We start from the raw sequence: 9,705 nt of genomic DNA on the forward strand, positions 1-9,705 counted from the left end.
TAAATATGTACATATTTTATAACGTCACATGAAAAATATATTTGTTATATAAGTTATTCTTTTGTTAATAATTATTACCATATTTTTATAGTAATAAAGAATCATAATTTGAAAAACACTTAAAATATAATTAAATAACAATTCATCGTAACTGAGGATTTTTATTTTTTTAGTCTTCTTCTTTTAATCATTTTGTTTTCTTTTATCATTGATTAAATTGAAGTGAAGGCTATAAATTTGATAGGTAATAACTAGAAAAAAAAATCACAATTTTTTTCTTATTTATAAACGAACAGAGTTTCACTCGACGAAGCATGACTTTGATGAACACTGAATATGGAAGAGTGGAAAAATTTTCTTTCATACTTCTCTTTTTTTTTTTCAAAATTTCGAGCTTTGATTTTAATTCTAGATTTGATTATTTCATTTGAAGGTATAAGCGTTTTTATTTTTTTGTTCTTTTATTTGAAAATATAATATATTTTTAATAAATGACTGCGATGAAAATATGACTCTAAAATTTATATAATATGATCCTAAACTAAATAATTATGTTTTGGTATAAAACCGAATAAACCGAAATCGGCGGTATATAAACCGAACCGAACCGAAGTAAATATGGATTTAAAATGGTAGTTATATTTTAATAACCGAAATACCGAAAAACCGAAAAAACCGAACCGAAACCGAACCGATATCCAGATTGAACACCCCTAGGCGATGGTTACAGCTATGTAAAATTTAACTTCGAGGTAAAGACTTATTATATTACTTGCTGGCCTCTGTTCTTTGAAACAATAGACTCTTGAGTTTTGAGAGCTTTGCTTTATTCTCTTATTATGTGAAAGGTGGCATCCTGAAGGGCCCTTTAAGCCATTGCATTTCAGGTGCATTACGTTAATTTTGTTTTCCTCCTGCTATCTTGGCTTTTAACTTTGTTCTTCTCAGTAAGGATCCGAGTTCTGCTAGGCCTTTTGAAGGTCTGAGACTTATTGATGTAGGTTGCGGCGGTGGACTACTTTCCGAGGTATTCTCTTTTCATGAGTTCCAGGCTTACCATTTTTAGTTGGAATACTCTTCCTTTACCTAGACCATTCTAAGTTGAGTGTTTCTGGTTACAACCTTGGAATGACATTGCTGTTAGTTATAAATAAAGAAGATTTAGTTAGTGACCGGTGGCTTGTTGTTTTTGATTTGTTTGAAGCCTCTAGCACGGATGGGAGCAACTGTCACAGGAATTGATGCCGTTGAAAAGAATGTCAAGATTGCTCGTCTTCATGCTGTAAGGTCGTCTCTTACTTACGTGTATCTTTGATTGTGCAGATAACGCTATCGTTTGTGCTCACTATGGCGATGTAGTTTTCATGAATGCCTATGTATTTGATCTGTCAGGGTGCAGTTCTTCTCTAGTTTGACTTTGATTCTTTGACTCTGCAGGATATGTGATGTAGCATACATCTTACTCCTGTTAGACTTTGGTTTTCTATTTCCTTTTTCTAAAGTTAGGTTTGATTTTCTATTTTCCTTATACGTTTAGGAGTCGGTAGTTTTCCTTAACCGACTAGGTCTTTTATTTTCGTTATATATATGTGCCTTCTCGGCTTTGTGAGAGACACAACTTTGAATTATTGATTAATAAACTAGAGCTTTGGTGTTAACAAACTCTTGAATCCTTACTTCCGGGCATTCTGTGAGAATTCAACGGCTTTAAGCAGGCTTAGCTAACGGGTATTCTCAGAATTCAACGTTACCTTCGCATTATCGGTTACTACAGATACTTCCGCTCCGTAAGGTTGGTATCAGAGACTTTTAATTGCCATTCCAATCGTGATTATCGATCGTCCAATGGCACCTCGCCCATCGAACGATTGGGTACAGATGCAGCAATTCTTGGAAGATTTTCAAGAAAACTTTCAAGATAACATGCGACGAACAATGGCTGAAGCAATTCAGCAAGGAGTACAGGCTGGAGTCCAAGCCGCCTGGGCAGCAATCGCAGCTAACGCCGACGCTCCTCTCGCTCAACAGCCACAACGAAAACAACGCCACAACAACAACCCTATCTTCGAAGAACAAGACGACGATGACGTTTTGGATAACCCCTTCGGCGATAACAACCAACAACGTCAACAACACCACCATCGCCAACATTGCAACGATGATGATTTTCGTTGGAATTTGGGTTTAAAGATAGATATCCCTGAGTTCCATGGAGGATCAAAACCAGAGGAGCTACTAGATTAGTTTGTAACGGTCGACGAAGTCATTGAGTTCAAAGACGTTCCGGAACAAAAACGAGTCCCTATTGTCACTACGCGTTTTCGAGGGCACGCCGTCTCTTGGTGGAGCCAAACTAAGTTGTCACGAACTCGTCGTGGAAAGGAGAAAATCACTTCTTGGGAAAAGCTAAAAAAAACATATGCGGAAAACGTTTATTCCGTATAATTTTGAACGCTTATTATTCCAAAAGTTCCATAACATCCGTCAAGGTTCACGCTCCGTGGAAGACTATTCTAACGAATTTTATCTGATGCTCACACGTGTGGATATTCATGATTCTGAAGATCAATTGGTGGCGCGTTATATCGCGGGTTTACGATCCCAGATACAGACCATACTGCACCAGTTTGATCTCCGAAGCTCGTCAAAGAGCCCTCCTCATGGAACAACAGTCACGATCAAACACTAGTCAATGGACAAACAACTCTCGTCCTCGCACCACAGCGACAAACGATGACACCAAGACAGCAACAGATCGCGACACTACTACCCCGCGCAACAACAATCGACCGGCCGACACAACAGCAGCAAAGGCACGCCCAGCACGGCCGAATGCTCTTCGGTGTTTTACATGTGGGGAACGTGGCCATATACAGACAGCATGTCCTCAGGAACGTCGCGGGTTACTTGCTTCTGATAAAGAGATTATAGGAGAACCAATTTATGATGACGAAGAAGAACAGATAGAGAATGTCGAAGAAGAGCAAGTCACGGGTGATACCGGAACGTTTCTAATGCTCCGTCAAAACTGTTTAGCTCCAAAAACCAGTGAAGCCTGGCAGCGTACTTCGCTATTCAGTTCTACTTGCACGGTGAAAGGGAAAATATGTCGTTTTGTGATCGACTCAGGTTGCTCCGCCAACGTCGTATCAGAGGAAGCCGTGCGTAAGCTAGCACTCACAGCCGAAGCACACCCGCACCCATACCGTCTCTTATGGATGCAAACAGGAGCAGAAGTCTACGTTTCTAAACGCACTCAAGTGCCCCTATCCATTGGATCCTTCTACAAAGAAACATTATACTGCGATATAGCTCCGATGGATGTGTCTCATATCATTCTCGGTCGTCCTTGGCAATATGATCGGGAAGTACTCCACAATGGCAAACTTAACACACATTCGTTTATGTTTGAAGGGCGCAAGATCACTTTGCTCCCTTCACCCGAGGTTGACATTACCACGACCAAGGATAATCAACAAAACACGCCAAAATAGAGCCTCCTAATCATCTCCAAATCTCAATTTGAGGACGAGCTGCGTACTGCTTGTCCAATTTTTGCGTTGATCGCTGCCGATGTGAAAATTGCAACGACTAATGTCGTCCCGCGCGATTTTGAAACAATCATCACCGACTTCCATGATCTATTTCCAGAGGATTTACCCGCCGGATTACCTCCTCTAAGAGACATACAGCACCACGTTGAGCTTGTCCCTAATGCCGTCTTACCTAATCGGGCACATTTTCGTATGAGTCCCGAAGAGCACGAAGAGTTACGACGTCAAGTAGAGGAACTATTACTTAAAGGTTACGTGCGTGAAAGTCTCAGCCCCTGTGCCGTCCCAGCACTATTAATCCCAAAGAAGGACAAAACGTGGCGTATGTGCGTCGACAGTCGGGCAATCAATAAGATCACAACACGTTACCGGTTTCCTATACCTGGTTTGGATGATCTGCTAGATCAGATAGGAAAAGCCACTATTTTCACTAAATTGGATCTGAAAAGTGGCTATCATCAGATTCGAATCCGCCCAGGGGATGAATGGAAAACAGCTTTCAAGACGCGCGAAGGGTTGTTCGAATGGCTCGTTATGCCTTTCGGGTTATCCAATGCTCCTAGCACATTCATGCGAATCATGAATCAAGCGCTGCGACCGTTTATTGGAAGATTTGTTGTGGTTTATTTTGACGACATTCTCATATTTAGCAATTCTCTTAACGAGCATCTGCTGCACTTACGGGATGTCTTACTAGTCCTTCGCCGGGAAAAGCTTTACATCGCCAAACACAAATGTGAGTTTGGCGTTTCCGAAGTTTTGTTTCTTGGCTACGTAGTGTCTGCTGCAGGCCTCCGCGTGGACCCTTAGAAAGTGGCTGCCGTGTCCTCTTGGGCCAGTTCCGACGACTATCACCGACGTTCGAAGCTTTCACGGGTTAGCGTCTTTCTATCGGCGGTTTGTGTATAACTTCAGGACAATCATGGCACCAATAACGGATAGCATGAAGAACACTACCTTCGTATGGTCACCTGAGGCATCACAAGCGTTCGAGCTCATCAAACTCAAGTTAACAACTGTTCCTATACTAGTACTACCGAACTTTGATCTACCTTTTGAGCTTCATTGTGACGCTAGTAAACTAGGCGTTGGCGCGGTCTTAAGTCAACAGGGGTGCCCCGTTGCCTATTATAGTGAGAAGATGGCAGGAGCTAGAGCTCGTTACAGTACCTATGACGTGGAATTTTATGCGATCGTGCAAGCAATAAAGCATTGGCGCCATTACCTTGCTCATAAGGAGTTTGTTTTGTTTACCGATCACGTCGCGTTGAAATACCTGGGTACACAGGATAAAATATCGTCGCGACATGCTTCATGGATTGCTTATCTTCAACAATTTACATTTGTGATTAAGCACCAGTCGGGAAAACTAAATAAGGTTGCGGATGCTCTGAGCCACAGGCACGCGTTAGTTGCAACTCTGCGGGTCAGTGTCCTTGGATTTGAATGCTTCGCGGGGTTATATGCAACGGATCCTTTCTTTGCGGCCGTGTGGACAGACCTTAACCAGAACGTCCGCTCCGACTATTCGATTGTCGAGGGTTTCATCTTCAAAAACAACAGGTTGTGCGTCCTCGAGAGTAGCTTACGTTTGCAGATCATTAAAGAGTTACATGGTGAGGGCCATGTTGGTCGAGATCGGACACTTAAGCTTGTGACTGATTCTTATTTCTGGCCAACTTTACGGAGGGATGTGGAACGGTTCGTAGCTCGCTGCACGACTTGTCAACGGAGTAAGGGCCATGCGTCTAATGCTGGTTTATATCTCCCATTGCCCATTCCGACACATCCTTGGAGCGATATCAGCATGGATTTCGTTCTCGGTCTACCTCGCACTCAACGCGGTAGTGACTCAATTTTTGCTGTGGTTGATCGTTTTCCAAGATGGTTCACTTTATTCCTTGTAAGAAGACTGCAGATGCAGTCCAGGTCGCTCAGCTCTTCTTTCGCGAGATATATCGCTTGCATGGGCTTCCTACGTCCATTGTGTCTGATCGGGATTCCCGTTTCATTAGTCACTTCTGGCGTTCCTTGTGGAAGTTGTTCAAAACCAGCCTTGATATGAGTTCTGCTTATCATCCTCAAACAGATGGTCAGACTGAGGTCGTCAATAGAAGCTTAGGGAACATGTTACGTTGTCTTGTGGGTGAGAATTTACGGTCGTGGGATACTGTCTTGTGTCAGGCTGAGTTCGCTCACAACCACGCTCACAACAGAAGTCTCGGCTTCAGTCCGTTTAAAGTTGTGTATGGTGTGATCCCTCAAGGGCCGTTGGGATTGATGGTAACTCCTCAACCCGGGGAATTTCATGGTCGTGCTGAGGAATTGGTCCGCGAGCTTCACAGTGTCCATGGACGCGCTCAAGATAATCTCGCAGGGACAGTGTTAAAGTATAAGCGAGCTGCGGATTCTCGGCGACGAGAGGTTCATTTTCAGGTGGGTGATCACGTTCGGGCAGTCATGACTAAAGAGCGTTTTCCAACGGGACAGTATAATAAGCTCAAACCACGGAAGATTGGTCCGGTGCAGATCATCGAGAAGATCAACGCCAATGCATACCGGCTTCTTCTTCCTCCGCATATTCAGACAGTGGATGTCTTCAACGTTAAGCATCTCTTCAAGTTTGAACCTGACGACGATTTGCTTTCGGGATTCGTGGACGAATCTCTCGTACGGGAGGGGACCTGATGTAGCATACATCTTACTCCTGTTAGACTTTGGTTTTCTATTTCCTTTTTCTAAAGTTAGGTTTGATTTTCTATTTTCCTTATACGTTTAGGAGTCGGTAGTTTTCCTTAACCGACTAGGTCTTTTATTTTCGTTATATATATGTGCCTTCTCGGCTTTGTGAGAGACACAACTTTGAATTATTGATTAATAAACTAGAGCTTTGGTGTTAACAAACTCTTGAATCCTTACTTTCGGGCATTCTGTGAGAATTCAACGGCTTTAAGAAGGCTTAGCTAACGGATATTCTCAGAATTCAACGTTACCTTCGCATTATCGGTTACTACGGATACTTCCGCTCCGTCAATATGGATCCAATTACTTCATCAATTGAATACCATTGTACTACAGCAGGTATTCTATCCTATTATCGCAGATGGTGAACAATTCGTAGAATCTTCTGTATATGTAGGTTTTGGTTTGTCTCTCCTGTGCTGTGTCTGCTTGCTAAAGTAATAGTCTCTTGCGCAGAGAAGCTAGTGGATCAGGGGAGGACGTTTGATGCTGTTCTTGCCTTGGAGGTTTGTCAAACTTCTCTGATACTTTTTTTCATTCCAGTTTCAAATGTTCTCTGATTTCTACAATGAAGGTCATCGAGCATGTAGCCAACCCTGCAGAATTCAGCAAATCCTTGTCAGCATTGACCATTCCCAACGGAGCCACAATACTCTCTACAATTAACCGCTCTGTGTGAGCATATGCATCAGCCATTGTTGCAGCAGAGTACATTCTACAATGGGTAATCTTCAGTTTCACCACCTCACCAGTCTCTTGTTAACACCAAGTTTTACATTTGGTCTTTTGTAAAATCAAATCACCTGCAGCTTCCTAAAGGCACACACCAGTGGTCAAGCTTTCTAACTCCTGAAGAACTTACTATGATTCTACAACGCACGTCACTTGATGTAAGCTGTTTCTCTCTCCCATCAATACTGTCTATGTTAAGCTGACTGAAACAATACAAAAGTACTATACGTCTGTGGACAAGAAGGATTGTTCATCTGGTTTTCTCTTAGAGGACATTGTGGTAGAAATGTTAAATCATGAAGTTATTGGTTTGCAGGTGAAGGAGATGGCTGGATTTGTATACAACCCGATAACAGGAAGATGGTTATTGTCAGACGACATAGGCGTAAACTTCATCTAGACCTGTAAACTGGGCGAGCCTATGTCCATTAGCCCATGTCCATTAGCCCATATCTATTTGTCCATTTAATGTTTGCGAACAGAGAGTGGCCATGTCCATTAAGAACCATGTCCATTAAGGACCATACCCACTAACACCCATATTTTCATGGACTGCCATGGGGTCCATAATGACTATATAAGAAATTTTAAATTTTAATTTATAAGCCTACAATTATATACAAGTTCATAAAATTAAAATTCATCCATAAATTCAAAAGTACAACAATACATAAGTTCATAAGTACAACAATTCCGGTCTTGGCGGAAAAACTTAATTTTGCAGTTTTGACGGAAAAACTCGATTTTGCAGTTTTGGCGGAAAAACTCATTTTTGCGGTTTTGGCGGAAAACTAGATTTTCTGATTTTGGCAGAGAAACTCGATTTTTCGGTTTTGCCATGGGGTCCATAATGACCATATAAGAAAATTTTAATTTATAAGCATATAATTACGTATACAAGTTCATAAAATTAAAATGCATCCATAAATTCATAAGTACAATAATACATAAGTTCATAAGTACAACAATTTCGGCTTTGGCTAGAAAAATCGATTTTGCGGTTTTGGCAGGAAAACTCGATTTTCCGGTTTTGGCGGGAAAATTCGATTTTGCGTTTTGAAGAAAAACTCAATTTTGCGGTTTTGACGGAAAAAACTCGATTTTCGGGTTCTGGCGGGAAAATTTGATATCAAAATTTAAGCGAAAAAATCGATTTTACGATTTTAGCGGAAAAACTTAAATTTTAGAAACTCTAGGTTTTGTGATCATTGGACAGTCTACGTCCATGAAGCCCAAAACCAACAAAGACCATTTTCTTAATGGTCTTCTACATTTTGTCCAATAAAAACCAACTAGACCCTGATGGATATGAATTTTCAGTTTTTAATTATTTATTTTATTAACTGATGTATTTGTAATATTCCTTCATATTATATTCATTAAGTAAATATTTTTTTGCATCTTAAACTATCTATATTTTTACGAATGTGTGATATCATATAAAAAATAAAAAATAAAATGAGCATAGAGTTAATTAGATAATTTTAAAAACAGAATTTTTTATTTCGTGTCCGATATCATATAAATAATAATCCGCCCAGTTAACAAAAATCATGATTATTTTATGTGTAATTTTTTTTATTTTGACCATTTCCTTAAAACTATATTAAAATTTATTTATTTTAATTAGAATATTTTTAATATCTTTACCTTTTTTTTTAAATGCAACTCAATATTTTTTTAACAATTATAACAAAATATTTAAAAAATATTTTTAGAATTTGTTTGAAAAATATGAAAATTATATTTTAAGTTAAAATTATCCTAAAATATGATAAGTTTTGATGTAAATGAAAACTCAAATTATGTCAAAAATAATGATATTCAATGATAATAACAATTTTAATTGATTTTTTTTAAAAAAATACAGTTACAAAAATATTGTTTGAAAGAAAATTCATTTATCTTTCAAATATAAAATGAAAATGTTATAATTAAATAATAAAAAATATAAATAAAAACCATAAATTTAGCAAATGACAACTGAGTTATATTATGCTAAAAAAATTTTTATAACAATTTATCAAATGACAAATGAGTTATGAGCAAATAATACCATATAATTTTTAAAAACATAGCCATTCTTGAATATTTTTTGAATAAATAATTATTTTTAAATTTAATCAACTGAAAATAATATCCGTACAATTGTGTGAGTCAAATTCTAGTTTTATTGATGCATGTTATATATTAGTGCCGCATGTTTTTGGTAACATTTTAATGATGCACGTTTTTAAAAATCTCCATTATTAAAATTATGCACGTAAAGATAACTCATGAGTTTTTTTGTTGATTAAATGACATTATGTCCAAATTTATTTAAGTATATTTCATTAAGGTAACTGAAAAAGACAAACAATAAAATAGAAAGTTTAAATTCATTTAAGCATATTTCATTAATGTAACTGAAAAGATAAGTAATAAATTAGGCAATTTTATTCGTTTTAGGATATTTCATAAATGCAACTAAAAAAAACAAGCAAAAAAACAGAAAGAAGTTTAATTAATGAATAACAACATTTTCAAATGGATACTTTTCTTTTAATAATATAGATGGAAAAAATAGGTTTGTCTATATTAAGCCCGTTTGTATATGGACATGGGCAACCATTGGACGGTCCGCCCATTTGACACCTCTAACTTCATTGCTTATGGGACCAAAAAAGAATGATTCTGT

At 38.6% G+C, this 9,705-nt stretch overlaps 1 protein-coding gene across 1 annotated transcript; it reads left to right on the forward strand.

Moving 5' to 3' along the window:
• The first annotated feature begins 2,552 nt into the window (after positions 1-2,552).
• Positions 2,553-4,364, forward strand: LOC125585816. Its single transcript, XM_048755510.1, has 2 exons — positions 2,553-3,446; positions 3,528-4,364. The coding sequence occupies exons 1-2, from the start codon at positions 2,553-2,555 to the stop codon at positions 4,362-4,364; spliced, it is 1,731 nt and encodes a 576-aa protein (XP_048611467.1).
• The last annotated feature ends 5,341 nt before the right edge of the window (positions 4,365-9,705 follow it).

The sequence above is a fragment of the Brassica napus genome, chromosome C4 (assembly GCF_020379485.1).
Source record: "Brassica napus cultivar Da-Ae chromosome C4, Da-Ae, whole genome shotgun sequence".
Lineage (NCBI taxonomy): Eukaryota > Viridiplantae > Streptophyta > Magnoliopsida > Brassicales > Brassicaceae > Brassica > Brassica napus.